The sequence below is a fragment of a genome, unplaced genomic scaffold, assembly GCF_019419815.1.
Source record: "Pyrus x bretschneideri cultivar Hongxiangsu unplaced genomic scaffold, Pyrus_bretschneideri_v1 Contig54, whole genome shotgun sequence".
NCBI lineage: Eukaryota > Viridiplantae > Streptophyta > Magnoliopsida > Rosales > Rosaceae > Pyrus > Pyrus x bretschneideri.
The window spans coordinates 2,641,588-2,658,999 of NW_025999792.1; the positions used below are offsets into that span (position 1 = coordinate 2,641,588).

General features: G+C 39.4%; 2 protein-coding genes across 6 annotated transcripts in view; both read right to left on the minus strand.

Moving 5' to 3' along the window:
• On the minus strand, nt 1-9,643 carry LOC125470903. 3 transcript variants are annotated; one of them, XM_048570672.1, is made up of 3 exons: nt 9,522-9,643; nt 3,985-4,133; nt 1-284 (listed from the first exon to the last, which is right to left on the minus strand). In XM_048570672.1, exons 1-3 carry the CDS (start codon nt 9,550-9,552, stop codon nt 102-104), a joined length of 363 nt encoding a protein of 120 aa, XP_048426629.1. In that variant the 5' UTR covers nt 9,553-9,643; the 3' UTR covers nt 1-101. The 3 variants fall into 3 exon arrangements, with proteins under 3 accessions (XP_048426629.1, XP_048426630.1, XP_048426628.1); XM_048570673.1 differs by lacking the exon at nt 1-284 and adding an exon at nt 1,404-2,457; XM_048570671.1 differs by lacking the exon at nt 1-284 and adding an exon at nt 3,047-3,764.
• LOC103938123 overlaps nt 9,582-17,412 on the minus strand; it is a 23,072-nt gene continuing 15,241 nt past the window's right edge. For 2 of the 3 annotated variants that reach the window (XM_009348125.3, XM_048570670.1), the window contains exons 5-13: nt 17,010-17,337; nt 16,566-16,821; nt 16,260-16,476; nt 15,736-16,085; nt 15,036-15,545; nt 13,534-14,737; nt 13,059-13,412; nt 12,636-12,873; nt 9,801-12,430 (exon numbers count right to left, since the gene is read on the minus strand). In XM_009348125.3, coding sequence (XP_009346400.3) covers nt 9,939-12,430; nt 12,636-12,873; nt 13,059-13,412; nt 13,534-14,737; nt 15,036-15,545; nt 15,736-16,085; nt 16,260-16,476; nt 16,566-16,821; nt 17,010-17,337 — 5,949 coding nt within the window. In that variant the 3' untranslated portion in view covers nt 9,801-9,938. Of the gene's footprint in view, nt 9,747-9,800; nt 12,431-12,635; nt 12,874-13,058; nt 13,413-13,533; nt 14,738-15,035; nt 15,546-15,735; nt 16,086-16,259; nt 16,477-16,565; nt 16,822-17,009; nt 17,338-17,412 lie in introns of those variants that run through there. The other variant, XR_007253263.1, reaches the window with a different exon arrangement.

The following is a 17,412-nucleotide window of genomic DNA, read 5'->3' on the forward strand; positions in this document are numbered from 1 at the left end:
CAGCTTTACTAGCCAAGGCTAGTGCCGATGTAACATGTATTATGTTTTCTTATAAGCACAATCCAATGTCGTATAACTTCACCTTCAGGTTATGGAGCTCATTATATTTCTTTCCTGACGTAACCCAATGAAATCATTGAAGGAAAAGACCAACAGCGCAACACGCGTCCATTGTCTAATAATAGAGTGCCAACTCCAATGAAGTAGATGGCTTCACTGCAAAGCTTGGCGGCAGCCTCTGCCCCAATCTTAGCCTTGATGGCTTCCTCTGTCTTATTCAAATTCTGTACTTGACCATCAGACGACATTCTATCAATTTTTTTAATTAAAATAATAATGTCACATCCACTTCACAATTGCTATAATAGAAAAAAAAAACATTATTGTCAATATATATTGAAGAAAAAAAAATAAAGATACAATAAGTTAGAAGGGATATGAAGTCAAACTCTAACAAAAAGTAGAAAATTATAAGAAACTAAAATCAATTAAGAGAATTTCTAAGAGAAATGAAAATTTGAAAACCATGAAAGTTTATGAACTGAAGCCACAATTGCACATGGTGGACAAGAATCCCACCAATGAACCCAAACATGACCAACACCATAGTTTGCCAAACAATCTGCCACCTGATTTTCTTCACTATAAATATGAGAAAACCGAACATGCATGCATGGAAGAGAGGATGATACAACAATTTACCCAATCAACCGATAAACGCCAAGGCACCAAAGATCCATTAGAAAGAAAATGCACTGCTAAACAAGAATCACACTTAATCCAAAAAGAATATCAACACTGTCCAAAGCGATATAAACAACATGAATAATAGCCTAAAGTTCTGCATGTTGGAGTTTTCGAGTGGAAATTTCCTTTCATCTCAATTGTTCCACATTGGTCAAGTCGGGAAGTTTCACACACCTTATAACATCTTATTCATCATACAAAGTGATTGGAAAAATGGACCATTGAAAGAAAAAATGGGCTTGAACTTTGAGTTTGGGTTTGGGTGTGTAATAATTAAATATATAAATAATATATAATTAAAATATATTTAATTGTCAAAAGATGGGCTCAAATATTAAATCTAATAATTAATTACTATTTTTAATTAATTATTTTTTCAACAGACTCATCCTTTGGATGAAGTCTAAGACGATGAAAGAACGCCAAAGAGCAACACACCTCTCTGAGCAAATGCCTTCCAAAAGATGCATCTCATATTCATACATGTTGTGAACAGACATTTGTGCATTATATATACATCCATTTGCATGACATTTAGAACACAGAAAAAATGAATTCTCCTAAAATCCCAAAACCTTCTTACTAAGAGAACCACAAAGATATTCGCCAGAAGCCAAATTTTCTGGTGCTGGAATTTTGATTTGATCGTTGAATCCTGGTGAAACAGACGTCCATCGAACTACAAACACTAAGTAGGGATGAAATTATGTTTCAAGGATATTGCGATGCGCAAGTCTCGATCACTGTTTTTTTTTTTTTTTTTTTTTCATTTTATATTAATTTCATCTTGTTCACTCTGCCAAATTATTGATTTGCATTTATTATTTATTAGCATATTCAAATTTATTTCTATATATAAATTTTTCATTGATTGTTGATAACATCTGACGCCGCTCTAAGGCAATAACAATACCAAAATATCCTGCAAATCAGCCAAGACAATGACATTCTCTGGATATGTCAGAAAGGAAAATAATAAATAATTTAAGATTATAAAGCATTTACTCCTGCACTTGAAGTTGTGGGTTCAACGATGTGATCATAAACATAAGAGGATTAATATTTTTGGAAGACTATAGTAGTATGTTGTTCTATATAAAAAAAAAAATGTCGTAATTGATTGTTAATTCCCTATACACAAGCTCAAACGTTGTTCAAAATCATCCCCTAATGTGCGATCACTTATTAATTTTGCATTTTCAAATTATATGTCAAATTGTCACACATAAATGAAATGAAAACCACTAAAGGAGAAAGTGCTCCACTATACAATAAAAAACTGCGTGAATTGAAGAAGTTTTTTTACATAAAATGAAGAATATTGCGAAGTGACGGATTACGTAGTGACTAGGGTTTTCATCTTTCAACCAACCTAACAAACTATATCCAGTTAAAAACAATACTCATCAAAGGAACCATCAAATTCTTGCACAGCAAAACAAAATTCACATTGCATATATAGAATGTCTAGAGGGCTACTTTCTGCCCTTCTTGGTCTTGCCTCTCTTGTTCTTGTTCTTTATCTTCCCCTTGTTTCCAGTACATTGGGAACCAGCAGCATAAGCCAACAGATTTGACTCATTTCATATGCAATTCTCCTCACCTATAATGTGGCTGTCCATGTAATGGCAAGTTAAGATTTTCAAATAATGGGATCATGATATATGTGGATGCAAATTTTCGCCTTCTCCTTCTTGGACAAAATTGCACCTACAAAACAGATAACACCTTAGGTCAAGGCCAAGAACCTCATGTGCCCATGATGAGTTTGGGGGGGGGGGGGGGGGGGGTGAAGGAGAGGGAGACTTTGGCCGAAGAACTTCAGATGTCAAAGTTAGAATTTGAAGAGAAAAGTGTTTGGAGAAGTTAGCAAGAGACTTCGAATTGAGTTTTGGAGAGAATGATGAGGTTTTTATAGGGGTGTGGCTGGCCCCCTTGGGAGAGGGAGAACCGGCCACTTGGATTGTTACATCCTAGTCTCGACTCCGCCATAGCACGATATTGTTCGCTTTGGGCCCCAACCATGCCCTCACGGTTTTGTTTCTGGGAACTCACACGAGAACTTCCCAGTGGGTTACCAATCTTAGGATTGCTCTCGCTCGAACTCGCTTAACTTCGGAGTTCCATTGGAACCCGTAGCCAATAAATTTCCAAAAGGTCTCGTGCTATATGGAGGTGGGCATGCACATATAAGGCACATCACCCCCTCTCCGTTGGTCAATGTGAGATGTTACAATCCATCCCTCTTAGGGGCCCAACGTCCTCGTCGGCACACTTGCACCACACAGCAAAGTGACTCTGATACCATTCTGTCACATCCCAGTCTCGACTCCGCCGTAGCACGATATTATCTGCTTTATTTTTGGATTGTATATATGTTTCAATTTACAAGTATAGTTTATTTTTTAAGTGTTCATATGCACTTATTTACATAATATATAATAACTTTACTTAAATCCTCTTAGTACCAGTTTGGCTCAGCTGCAATTATAAAAAAAAGCAGCCATGAAAAAAAATTGGGGTGTAAAATGTGTTTGGTAAGTGTAAAAATAAGTACTTCTTTTCAAATTTCCAGCCAAAATAAGCAGGAAAATGGACGCAGCATTTTACTGCTTCTCAAAACCAGCTTCTTTTCAAAGTAGACGGATGAACACTAAAGTTTAATGAAACTTTCTTAAACCCAATTATACCCTCTTTCTCCTTCTCGCTTCCCTCCTCGTATCAAATCGTCGAATCCGTCGGTGTTAGCGACGAAGGCGTGATGGCGCTTAGTTGAGGTCGTCCCATTGAGACCTTGTTGCGACGGCGGCGCCGGGAGCTCTCTGTGGAGAAAAGGGAAAGGGTGGTGATTGCACTTTCCCGCCCTCCAATGGTAGCATACCTTCGGGTTCTTTGATGGGTCGGATTGCTGCCCACCCAGTTTGTGGAAGACCTGTTTGCTTCCCCCTCCGTCTACATCCATTAGCTACGGATTCGAATCTCTGTGTGGCTATATACTTTGAACTGAAACTCAATATCTCAAGAACGTGCCCCCAAACAACAAAATCCAATTCCAGATTAAAATTTCCATAGATTCAAAACCCAATTACCAAATTCAGCTAAACATACAAGTAAACCAATATTTGTGGCAATTATTTTTCAGAAATTGAAGACCACCACCGACAGAAAAAAGTAGCAAAGCGAGGGGGGAGAGAGAGAGAGAGAGAGAGAGAGAGAGAGAGAGAGTTTGACTCTGACCTTGTTGCGGACGGCGGAGGATTGAGAAGAAGGGGCGGAAATGGTGAAGGGGAGAAGCTTGGAGAGTAAGGGTTGGAGGCTGGAGTCATTGCAGAGAGCTAGCCGAGTTAGCAACTGGTCCAGCATCTCTATTTTCTCTTCATCCGACTGTTGGTATTCACAAGAGTTTACTAACTCAATACCAAAATATGTGGGTGATAAGTTTACAAACTCTATCACACCTCTCACTTTCACTCTCAATAAAATTGGACAAAGAAATAGAGAAAGGAGGGAAGCAACAAGCTTTGGTAAAACACTTGGACTTTGATATATGAAAGAAGTAGCAAGCTTGGTGATAACAAACACTTTGAAATATTAGAAGAGTTTACAACTCTTAAAGCTTACAAGCTGAAAATGAGAATGGAAATGGGATTTGGATGGGATGCTATAAAGCTTAGCAAGATGGCCTATTTATACAAAACAGAAATTGATAAACAATGCAACAACACATGCAATGAATGGGGTGTTTAACATCTTTACACCCTTTAAAACACATGCAAGAACTTTGGACAGTCTAGCACACATATGCAGCTATCTTTCCAGCTTGCAATCAACACTCTTTCGGCTAATACACAGCAGCACACTGTTGTCTTCCTGCTAGCACATCACATGGCAGCACACTTGCTGTCTTTCATCACCATTTCAGCTAGCACATGGAGGAAACTTTAGTCTTTGTAGTTGCAGCATGTGTGGATACAACCTGTAAAGAAACTAACAGCTAGAAGCAACCTTTTACAGCCTGTTTTTATTTGAATTTCCAACACGCCCCCTCAAATCAAAACGCCTTCATGCCTAGCATTTCACGCAATAACCGGAATGATTCAACTGGTAGTGGCTTAGTGAAGATGTCAGCCACTTGTTCCTTTGTGTGACAATAGACAAGCTCAATTGTCTTTTGCTTCACATGGTCCCTTAGAAAATGGAACCTGGTATCAATGTGCTTGCTCCTTCCATGTTGAACAGGATTCTTTGCAAGTTTGATTGCAGACACGTTATCCACATGAATCACAGTCAATTCCACTTGTGGATGACATACTGACTTCAACAGATTTCTTAACCAAATTGCCTCACACACGGTTGAGGCTACAACAACATACTCGGCTTCACATGATGACAAAGCAACAATTGATTGCTTCTTTGAAGTCCATGAGAAAGCTGTTGATCCTAGAAAAAACACATAGCCAGTTGTGCTTTTCCTTTCATCTTGGTCACCTCCCCAATCACTATCTGAATAACCAAATAATTTTGCATCTTCACCAAAATTATAAAATAGACCATAGTTTAGAGTACCTCTTATGTACCTCAAAATTCTCTTGGCGGCCAGCCAATGAGACTCCCTTGGTGTTTCCATGTATCGACTCACGAGTCCAACACTATAAACTATATCAGGTCTTGTGATTGTAAGGTACCTTAGGCTTCCAACCAAGCTTTTGTACACGGTTGAGTTTACAAACTCACCTTCTCCTTCCTTGGACAGCTTCAATCCAGTTGCAACTGGAGTGTTGACAATATTGCACTTGTCCATATTGAATTTCTCCAATATATCTCTCATGTACTTTTGTTGAGAGATGTAGATACCGTCACTTCCTTGCTTCACTTCTATGCCAAGAAAGTATGACATTAATCCATTGTCAGTCATCTCGAATTCACTGAACATGGATTGCTTGAACTCACAGAACATTGCTTCATTGTTTCCTGTAAACAACAAGTCATCTACATAGAGACAAATAATTAAGAACTCCCCTTTTGCACCATTCTTCATGTAAACTGAATGCTCGTATGGACATTTCTGAAATCCATTTTGGTGAAGGTAGTTATCAATCCTTGAGTTCCAAGCTCGTGGTGCTTGCTTGAGGCCATACAAAGCCTTCTTCAAACGATACACCTTTTCTTCTTCTCCTTGTACTTGGAAGCCTTCGGTTGTTCCACGTACACTTCTTCCTCAAGAACTCCATTAAGGAAGGCTGACTTGACATCTAATTGATAAATTTTCCATTTATGCTGAGCGGCAAGAGAGATTAGTAATCTTACCGTGTCAAGTCTTGCAACTGGAGCATAGACTTCATCATAGTCCACTCCATACTTCTGTTTGTAGCCCTTTGCTACAAGCCTTGATTTGTACCGATCTACACTCCCATCTGCAGTGCGTTTGATCTTGTACACCCACTTAACACCAATAGCCTTCTGATTTGGTGGAAGCTTTGTCAACTCCCAAGTGTCATTCTTCTCGATGGCATGGATCTCTTCTTCCATGGCTTTCTTCCAACAATTTTCTTCCACAGCTTCATTGAATGAGAGAGGCTCATGGTCTGCATAGAAGCAGAAAAAATTGGTTTTTTCTTCTTCTTGTCCATAAATCTCTGTGAGACTCCTTAACCTCACTGGAGTTGAGGAGCTGCTTTCCTCACTAGATGTAGGACCACTCCTTGCAATTCTGTGCACTAGAGTTGTTGTGATTGTTTGAGCAGGCTGTTGCTCAATAGGTGGTACAACTTCTGGTTCTTCAAAATCAGTGGAGACGATCTTCTCTTTACTGACTTCTTTGTTGTTCCACTTCCATGTCTCTTCCTCACTGAAGATGACATCTCTACTAACCACTAGTTTGCCAGTTAGTGGGTTGTAGAGCTTGTATGCCTTGGACTCTTCACTATAGCCCACAAACACACACTTCTCACCTCTATCATCAAGTTTCCTCCTCTTGGCTTCTGGAACTTGAGCATATGCAACACACCCAAAAATTCTTAGGTGTGTAACATTCGGCTTGTATCCACACCAAGCCTCTTGTGGTGTCATCCTCTTGACACTCTTTGTTGGACATCGATTCAACAAATAAATCGAACAAGCTACAGCTTCTGCCCATAACTCTTTTGGCAAATTCTTCTCCTTAAGCATGGACCTTGTCATGTCAAGGATGGTTCGATTCTTTCTTTCGGCTATCCCATTTTGCTGTGGGGTATAAGCAGCAGTAAGTTGATGCCTAATTCCTTGCTCCTTGCAGTATGCTTGGAAAGCATTGGAGGTGTACTCTCCACCTCTATCTGATCTCACAGCCACAAGCTTGTGGTTACTTTCAGCCTCTGTGAGTGCCTTGAACTCCTTGAAAATTTTTAGGGCAGCTGACTTCTCCTTGAGAAAATAGACCTAAGTCTTTCTACTGAAATCATCAATGAAGGTAATAAAATACCTATTACCTCCATAAGACATGGGATCCAATGGACCACATATATCTGTGTGCACCAACTACAGTGGTGCTTTTGCTCTCCATGTATCACCAACAGGGAACGATAGTCGTGCTTGCTTGCCAAGCACACAACCTTCACATACTTGGCGTGTGGCTTCAATCTGGGGTAAACCACGAACCATTCCTCCACTTGACAACAACTTTAGGCCATTGAAATGAAGATGGCCAAATCGAAGATGCCATTTCCATGACTCATCTTCCATCACACCGATGTTGCAACTCCCAATCTTTGTGTTCAACTTCAACGGGAACATTCGGTTCTTTGACATTTGAACACGTGCAATAAGTTTTCTCCTTGCATTTCTGAGAGTGAGAAACATATTCTCCATATGTATAATGTACCCTTTCTGGAGCAGTTGACCAATGCTTAGAATGTTGCTCTTCATACCTGGTATGTAGTAGGTATCGGAGATGTATTCTTCTTTACCATCCTTCTGGATGATCTTGATCTTCCCTTTGCCTTCAACTGGCAACTTTGAGGAGTCACCAAGACTTACAGATCCATAGGCCCCATCTTTTAGTTCGGCAAAAAACTCCTTCTTTCCACACATGTGATTGCTTGCACCAGAGTCCAAATACCAAACATCTTGTTGGCTACTGGAATCATGGTGTGCTAGCAAGACTGTAAGTTCTTCATCAGTATTTCCACTTGATTCTGCCATGTTGACATGCTCACCATTTTTATGTGAACATTCATTGGCATAATGTCCATATTGCTTGCAATTGTGACATTGGATATGCGCCTTTCCTCGAGTAGATCTCCACTCTTGAGACTGACCTCGATTTTGTGCATAGCCTCGACCTCTTCCTCGAGCTCGTCCTCGGCTACGGTTAGATGAACTCCCACGACGTGAGTTCCACTGCCCACGACCTCCATCTGGTTTGTCAATATTCAACTTTGACTCCAAAGCTTGCTCTAGCGTTGTGGGGTTTGCATTCTTCTGAATGCGTTGCTTGTGAACTAGGAGGGATCCTAGTAGCTCTTCTGCGCTCATCACCTCCAAATCCTTGGATTCCTCAATGGCAGTCACCACATGCTCAAACTTAGATGTGAGTGACCGGAGTATCTTCTCCACAACTCGTACTTCATCGAGTCTCTCGCCATTTCTCCTCATCTGATTTACTATCACAATGAGCCTTGAGTGATAGTCGGAGATGCTCTCCCCTTCATTCATGTGAGCAGTTTCAAAATCTGCTCGAAGTGACTGTAACCTCACTTTCTTGACTCGATCTACTCCTTTGTAGATTGTACTGAGTGTATCCCATACTTGCTTGCTCGTTGTTGCTTCTGCAACCTTCTCGAACGTTGAATCTTCCAAACCATGGTATAGAAGATACAGCGCCTTTTGGTCCTTCTTTCGTAAGTCCTTGAGAGTGTTCCTTTGATCCGCAGTATATACGGCTTCTTGCTCGGTAGTGGGTACAACATACCCACTACTGACAACTTCCCATAGCTCCTGTGATCCAAACAATGCTTTGAATTGGATGCACCATCTTTCATAATTTTCTTTCTTCAATGTGGGAACTTGGAGTCGCACTAAATTGGACGCCATAGCTACTGCACTTGCCAGAATGGTATTCTGGCTCTGATACCAATTGTTGGTATTCACAAGAGTTTACTAACTCAATACCAAAATATGTGGGTGATAAGTTTACAAACTCTATCACACCTCTCACTTTCACTCTCAATAAAATTGGACAAAGAAATAGAGAAAGGAGGGAAGCAACAAGCTTTGGTAAAACACTTGGACTTTGATATATGAAAGAAGTAGCAAGCTTGGTGATAACAAACACTTTGAAATATTAGAAGAGTTTACAACTCTTAAAGCTTACAAGCTGAAAATGAGAATGGAAATAGGATTTGGATGGGATGCTATAAAGCTTAGCAAGATGGCCTATTTATACAAAACAGAAATTGATAAACAATGCAACAACACATGCAATGAATGGGGTGTTTAACATCTTTACACCCTTTAAAACACATGCAAGAACTTTGGACAGTCTAGCACACATATGCAGCTATCTTTCCAGCTTGCAATCAACACTCTTTCGGCTAATACACAGCAGCACACTGCTGTCTTCCTGCTAGCACATCACATGGCAGCACACTTGTTGTCTTTCATCACCATTTCAGCTAGCACATGGAGGAAACTTTAGTCTTTGTAGTTGCAGCATGTGTGGATACAACCTGTAAAGAAACTAACAGCTAGAAGCAACCTTTTACAGCCTGTTTTTATTTGAATTTCCAACACCGACTTCGTCGCAGACGCGGATGATGCTTCCGCCATTTCTTTAACATCCCCCTTTTTTCTTTTTCTTTTTCTGGGTTTTTTCAAAATTGATTGGATGGATTGGCTGATTGGAATCCGATCATGGAGTTGGAGAGATTCGGAAGCTCGGAATTCGGGTCGGCGATTTGGGTGATTGGGAAGGGGAGAGAACAGAGGGTTGGAGGGGAGGGATTTGGATCTTTAGCTGTGCCCTGGAAATGATGAAGATTGAAGATGAAATTATAAATAAAACATAAAATAAATTATTGTATCACATTTAATATTATACATTTTTAGTCATTTAACATAGTCATAGCAGTTTTACATAAAGCGCACTTGCGGTCGGTACAGAAGCAACATCAATTTGCGGAGACTCTGGAGACTCGTTGGATTCACAATTTTCCTCACTTATAGCGTCTGTCCCCGGCGTCACATGGCTTATCCAATGCAGCACCAGTCTTCCCCTCCTCAGAATTGGTAGCGCAAGATCCAGCTGGCGAAGCTTTTAGGACAGATGGTTTACGAAACAAATTTCTAAATATGTCATCCCTAGACTGGTTGGCCATCATGTCAACAAAGACAGCATCTGAACACAACAACCTCGAACAATTGGTCCCAAAACTTGCTATTACCAAAGGATTACCGACCTTCTTAAGAGCTGCCGCGAGCACATTCACATCTAACCTAACAGATTTGTGGCTCCTCCTGTTTTTGAGGGCATCATAGAACTCCGACGGCAGCTGTTCAGTGACATAGTTCCTCCCCAGCAAATCATGGAGTAAATCAAGACCAATACCAAAATTCACATAAACCAAGCATAACATAACGACCAATCTGAACATGAGTAGTGAATAGTAGTTCTTCCAATCTTCGATGGACGTTTGAATCACAAAACGACCAATCCATTCAACCATATCAACCTTATTGTAAATGCACTCCTGAGTCACGTCAATCACAAAAGGAAGGATGCCATCCAAAGATGGTCGAACATCAGCCCCCTTCAAACGTAAGATGGTATCTTCCCCTTGGTATATAAGCCACTCGGTAAAACAAGAACTTGTAGTGATAGCATGACCCTGAAAGCAAGTCGCCCATATCAGAAGGCGCTCTACAAGGTATAGAAAGCAATCAGGTGTTATGTAATCCTTCACAGCCCTCCAGTTCACATTATAAGTTTCAGCTAAAGCGTCATGGAACCTCAACATTGCAGACACCTCTTTCGGTTCTTGACTGGTGTTTCCATGTTCGACAATCCCACTGAGATTCTCAATGAACGCCTGCCATGGCTGGTTGCAGTCAAGTTTTCTCACAAGCTTCTTGTACAGGTCATTATTAAGCTTACCAGTCCCGAGAATGACCATCACAAGCTTCCCAATTTGCCCAAAAGATAGCTCATTCTTTGCTCTGGTAAACTCATTTATTACTTGTTTCAACACATTCTTTGAAGCATCAGTTCTTCGAAGAGAAATCATATTCTCCCTCAATGAATTCCTCCAATCCACAGGAAATACTAAAGGAACAATACTTTCAATCGAAAACGTTACACGTTTGTGCAGTCGCTCCGCATCATGATACCTTAAGTTCAAACATTTTGATTGCAAAAGATATACCGAGACCTCACAGACATAGCTAAGACAACTGCTTCGACGGAACACAGACTCAACATTCTTGCTGGGAAACTTGTAGATTTCTTCGAGCTTGTCCAAAACTTTCATGCCAACAGAGAGCAATTCTGAACTCCAATAATTCCTAGCGGCCAAAGCAAGCTGCTGAGCATCAACGGAGACCAATTCGCCTTGATTTCTAAAATATTTTTTATTCAATCCATGAACCCAATCAGCATCAGGAATCAGTAAAACATAGACTGGACTCAGATTATGATACATTCTCCAAACTCCCAAGTAATTCAAACAAAACTCTCCATAACTTTTGTATTCACTAACTTCCTGGGATTCGAGGCATCTGAGATATTCAAATATGTGAGCAATTTTATCCTTCCAAAAATTCCAGAAATAAATCAACGATTCCACGGAAGCTTGATTTTCAGAAATTCCATTTTCTGGACACTCTACCAACATTTCTTCCCACACATACTTATCACCACTTGAAGAAAGATGAGCATCCAATATTTTTTTAGCAGACAAAATTTGACCTCCAACACTCCTGTGTCTCTGGCAAGCATTCATGTGATTTTTCATCACAACCAAGTCACTCTGCTCATTTAACAAAATGTCAACCTCAGTGCAAACAAACTCGTAAAAGCTTTCTGTCTCGTGCTTGGCACATGACTTGGCTTTTGATAAAAGCTCCTCCTTTTGTGAAAACTGCTTCACGGGCCATCCCTTGCTGCCATATGACCAAAGAGAGTTGGCAAGCCCATAGAATAGAATATGCAGTGATGCCTCTCTGAACTTGCCAGCCTTTTCAAGGAAATCAGCTCGGAGTAGAATATCACCTTTCAGTTTTGCAATTTCTGCAGCCTCAAGATAGTTTCCCAATCCCTCTTCCAACAAAAGAAGCTCATCAAGACTAGCGTGCTCCTTCAAAAAGTTTCGCATTGAAATTATAGAACGAAAAGCTCTAACAAAATTCATCATGGATCTGTTGTCTTTCAACTTGTAATAGTAAAGTGCGCATCTCTCAAGAAATGCCTGCTCAATTTCATCAGTTCCTTCTCCACTTTGAGCCATAGCACGGTCCTTTACTGGACGCTTCTTCCAAGATTTGATGTAGTTCAGACCCATTTCAAATAGCTTTCCTTGGTCACAAACAGTGAGACACTCCGAGAAAAAATTGCCCTTAGCATACACATCTGCAGCCTCTTGATAGCATCTTGCTAGAGAAAAACATTCCCCAGCTCTTTCCAGTTCACCACATTTATCCAAATAAATCCTAGCTGCATCAGTAAAAAAAGCTTTACTACGAGAATAACTTCATCAACTAGATTCAAGTCAGAACAATAAATACGAAGATTCACGTCCAACAAATAGTAAACCAAATTTGTAACAAATAGTAAGCTAAATTGTATCAGAGTGCTATCGCAATTTCACTATAATATAAATTCTGGAAAGCTGAAATTAACAGTTGTTAAAGAGTCATACCTGCTCTTTCATACTCTCCCAAATCAATAAAACATCTAGCTGCGGAATCTGCCATGCCTATAGCATCATATATCTCAGTAGCTTCCTTAAGAATGGTATTGGCTTCCGCAGGATTTGAAGTCAGCATTCGCTCAGCGATAGCTTTAAGGCCAGCAGCTTTGGACTTCCTTTCCCAATAAGTATCACCAGCTTTTTCAAAGCACATTGTGGCCTTTTCATAGTTATGTTCATGATAGAGCTGCAGGAAAACAAAGATAAATGATTTCGTAAATATTACTTAAAAAACGGTGTTACAACATAAATAAATTATTTTAGCAGTGGGAATCTAATGACGATGATGATGATAACAAATCAAATAAATTTACATGTCTACTGCAACAATTCTTTGTTCCTCCTGACTATTATAGAGTAAATAATGCAAACCTTAATGCCTCGTGATTTCCACGCCTCAGGACTACTAGCAGCTTGCATTGCCTGCACAAGGGAATCGTCCAGTTGTCTAACCTGTACAAGACATTTCTTCGTCCAATAGTCAAACATGGGCTTGGAGAGCTCTTCTACATTCTCGCAAAACCATAATCTTTGTCTCGTTCGAGTAACAGCAACATATAATTGCTTCAGTTCAGAGCATAAAATGTTGTGTTTAGCTTCACTGAAACCTGGAAATTGTTGTGGCAATGTAGAGTCAAGTAAATCTTGCTCCTTCATGTACTCATATATCACCCTCCATTGATTTTTTAGGGGCGATGATCCAAAAAAGTTGTACAAGAGTACATCCTGCAGACAAGACATAAACGATATGAATCAAAAGAAAGTATAAATTTAGAAACATATACAAGATCCAATGCACGAAAATATCATAATTAACAAAAGAGAGATGAAAAGTGCTATCAATCACCTGGAATTCAAGCCCCTTGCATTCCAATATGGTTAGGACAAGAGCATGCTTCCCAACGATTTTCAAAATTTCTTTTTGAGCACCAACATCACGGACCAAAATAACTTGCTCAGCTCCGAAGCCTACTATGTTAGAATTATGAGTTCCACTATTTCCAAAAATTCTGATGATTGCATTTTCATCTTCTCCAGATTCAAGCAGTACTGGAGCTTCCCCATATATCAGACTGTTTTCAGGCCTTAAAATGTCAATATATAGAGGGAAAAAACGATAAAGTAGTTCAACAATGCTCTGTGATAATTTCAGAACGCCATCATGCGTACGGAAGTTTTGAGTCAAGTGAAATGTTTCTGAGATTTGTCCTTTTTCTTTTCTTTCTTGATGCTTATTGCCTCTTGATTCCAACACAAACTTCTTGTAGAACAGATGTCTTATATCTTGGAACCTAAAATCAATTCCCCTGGCAATGGTCTGTGCCGTATCACCGGAAAAAACAAAACCCTCTTCGACATTGTTGCACATATACTTAAACAACGCAATTTGGCTCATGGTGAGATCTTGAACTTCATCAATATAAACAAAATCCATTTGATCGCCCACAAATTTTTCGCGCCTGATCCGATGGTGTAGATCAATGACAAAATCAGCCAAATCAAATTCACCATTCTTCAACTTCATTTTTTCATAAGCCTGAAATATATCGTATATTACTTCTCTCTTTTGCTTGCTTAAATTGGAATCCCGGCCCTCTGACAGTTGAACATAATCCTCCCTACTGAGTCTGCCATCATCTGCTTCTATGGCTCCTAAACCACCTTTAATATGAGATATAATCTCCGTAAAGACTCGTGAAGCATCAAGCTTCTTTGTTAACTGCATATTAAAATGGGGCCAGTAAGATGAACTGAACCTCTCATAATTAACCTCCTTTGTCCTGATGAAGGTTTGCAATGCAAATGATCTTGAGCTTCTCAATTGACCGTGAGTTAGCGTTGTTGCATCAAGGAATCTTTCAAAGTATGAGTTAGTCAGTGTTCCATCCAGCATCATCAAGAACTTATGAAATGTTATTACAAGAGGGTAAGAATCAGGAGGAATATCCTGAAACGAATCCTTGATATCCTTGAATTGAAATTCCTCCTCATCAAAATCAGCCATATCAATCAAAATTTTCTCTGTCAAATCACTTCCACCACATGCAAATCTGTAGTACAAAAATTAGTAACTTAAGGTTATCGATGTGATGTTTGAAATTTACAAAACATTCAAGTAATGAGTCAAGAACAAGAAAAAAAATTTCGTTTGAGAAAAAGAAATCAAGATTCCAAATAAACCAAAGCTTGGGAACATTGTGTGCGCGATACATAGAGTTAACTATGAATAGTGAATGAATGATGCATCCAAGAATCAAGAACAATGAGGTCATATGGACTTGTAATGATCTACAAACACGAGAGAAAAAAAAAGTAGAAAAAATTTTCTTCGTTGAACAATATATGTACCTTTTCAAGTGTAGAACATGTTGTTTTATGGCAAAACATAGCTGAGGACTCACGGTAACAAACAGCTGGTGTAGAGTTCTCTCCTGAGTAGCCAAAGAACTCGGCTCAACCATGCTATTTGAACTACTAACGCATCCTTTCTCTGCCAAATGGTGACGTTGTTCATTTTGAAATAGTTTCATGGTTAAAACTGTTGTCTTCCCTGTTCCTGACCGTCCGACCATAAAGGTACTTTTACGATAAAGGACAATCTCCCTTTCCTGGTCAGTTAATTCAAATGGAAGATCCAACTCTTTACCCTCACAGTCAAGCAACAAGTGATTCACTACACCAGATGACAAGGTGTAAAACTTCATGAGCAACAAACTCTCGCTGACCTGTGAATTCTCAACATAACTTCTACCATTAGAAGCACCATCAACAAAATCACGATCGATTTCAGTGGCACTAAGATCTTTCAACCGAGGCACATCCAAAGAGGTTGGCCAGCACTTCGGAACTTCCAAGTCACTGGTCACAAATGACAGAAAAAAAAAAATTACTTCAGAATTTCAGAAGATTGAGAAACGTTTGTATCTTCCATAAAGAAAGCAATCACAATTAACAATTCAGGCACGTTCAGCACCACAACAACAAAAAAAGAAAAAAAAAAAAAGAAAAAAAAAAAAAAAAAAAAAAGGGGGAATGCAGAAGAACATACCCCTCAAGACATTTCTCATTGCAGCGATTGATAAAATCATCTGTATATCTCTTGAAAAGACTATCCAATCGATTTACCAATTTTGGGATGTATTCTAGAGGCAATAAGTCCCAAATCTTTAACACTTGAGTGTATTCCAACTCCTTTGCAATGTCAATTGCGCAAACAATATATAGACGTCCAACTTTATATTGACTCAAGAATGATGATGAGCCAGAAATAGCCTGGACATTTATCTTTTTAGGTCTCCATCCACCGGCAAGCTTCAATAGAAGATTTAGCACGGACTTCTTCAACTGAATCGACGTAAGTTCTCTGAACGACTTCAGAAAATTACCACTGAAAAGTACCTAAAGATAATAGGTTGGGAGGAGAGAAGAACATAAAAATGAACATAGAAAAATATTTAAGTAACCAGAAAGTCCAGTACAAGAATGCATATTTTCGACTGTAGAGATTTCTTGGAAATAAACAAGGTAAAACTAGAAAGCAACTCAATCATAAATAAAATCCCAGAGCTTTACCTTCCATCTACAACTTCGGAAAAGTAAGCTGTCAGCATTAAGCAAATCATCAAATTGGTAAAATGCTTTCTTCGCCTCTAATATGGCCTTGGCCATATCCTTGTCTGCATCAGCATTAAAGAAACACTGCCGACTCTTGGCATCAAGCACCAAAGCCTCCCAAACAGATTCGCTACCACAAAGAGTTCTCTCATTTCCCAAAATCCAAAGGCAGTGCCTGAATTCATTAGAAGGCCAGTAGTTATTTACACCCTTACCAACGAGTAAAAACAATGCAAAAGCATACAAGTTTACATAGAAGCATACCGAGCCCTGGTGAGAGCAACATTAACTCTTTGTGGTTCCGATATAAAACCGAGTGAGTGATGTTGATTGGATCGCACAGTGGACATGATGATTATGTCCTCTTCACCACCCTGGAACCCATCAACTGTCTTCACCTTCACTTTGAAGCCATCATGCTTATCGTACTTCTGTCCAAGTTTTTCCTGAACTGCACCTACTTGAGCTGCATAAGGAGATATTACACCAATACTGAGCTTCTCCTTTGAAACAACCCATCCTGTTTACAAAGGGAAAGACGAGAGAAAATTTTCAGTCTTATCCAAACCAAGAAGTAATTGGCCCTTACAACAAATATAATAAATAAGAACAAATAAACACTACAAGCGTACAATAAAACATCTAGAAAATAACATAATCGAAAATCTTGAATTTAGAACATGAGCATGGCTCCCTGGTTAGACATACTTTTGTACAAATTCTGCAGTATTTTCAAAGCAATTGCAACCTCTACCATGTTCTTTAGACTATGTTCGTCCTCGTCCTTCTCCTCTCTTCCATCAATTACATTAATAAAAGAATAAGGACCAAACATTGGCCCTGGAAGATAGCGTTTCTCATGGCTTCTTCTTTTAACATTTGGAGCGTCCAGGATCTGGTTATTGTAGAACCTTGAATTTGGGAAGGAACTTATTGAAGGATGCATTCTGTATTGCATGTTTAGAAGGTGTTTAGAGTGACCCATTGAGCTCAACCTCTCAAACAAGCTTCTTCCAAAACCAGCTTTATAGGACACCTAAGGAAGAAAGAATAAGTCGAAAGAAAAATTGCAATCAGAGAAATGATTAAATAAATATAACCAAGTAAGCAT

What these genes read in the sequence shown, in the direction of transcription:
- LOC125470903 (XM_048570671.1), bottom strand. Translation starts at nt 9,552, where the DNA reads ATGGCGGAAGCATCATCCGCGTCTGCGACGA. An exon ending in ATCATCCGCGTCTGCGACGA is followed by an intron (nt 4,134 to 9,521) that starts AGTCGGTGTTGG and finishes GTGAATACCAAC; the next exon opens with AGTCGGATGAAGAGAAAATA. An exon ending in CCTCCGCCGTCCGCAACAAG is followed by an intron (nt 3,765 to 3,984) that starts GTCAGAGTCAAA and finishes CACGTTCTTGAG; the next exon opens with ATATTGAGTTTCAGTTCAAA.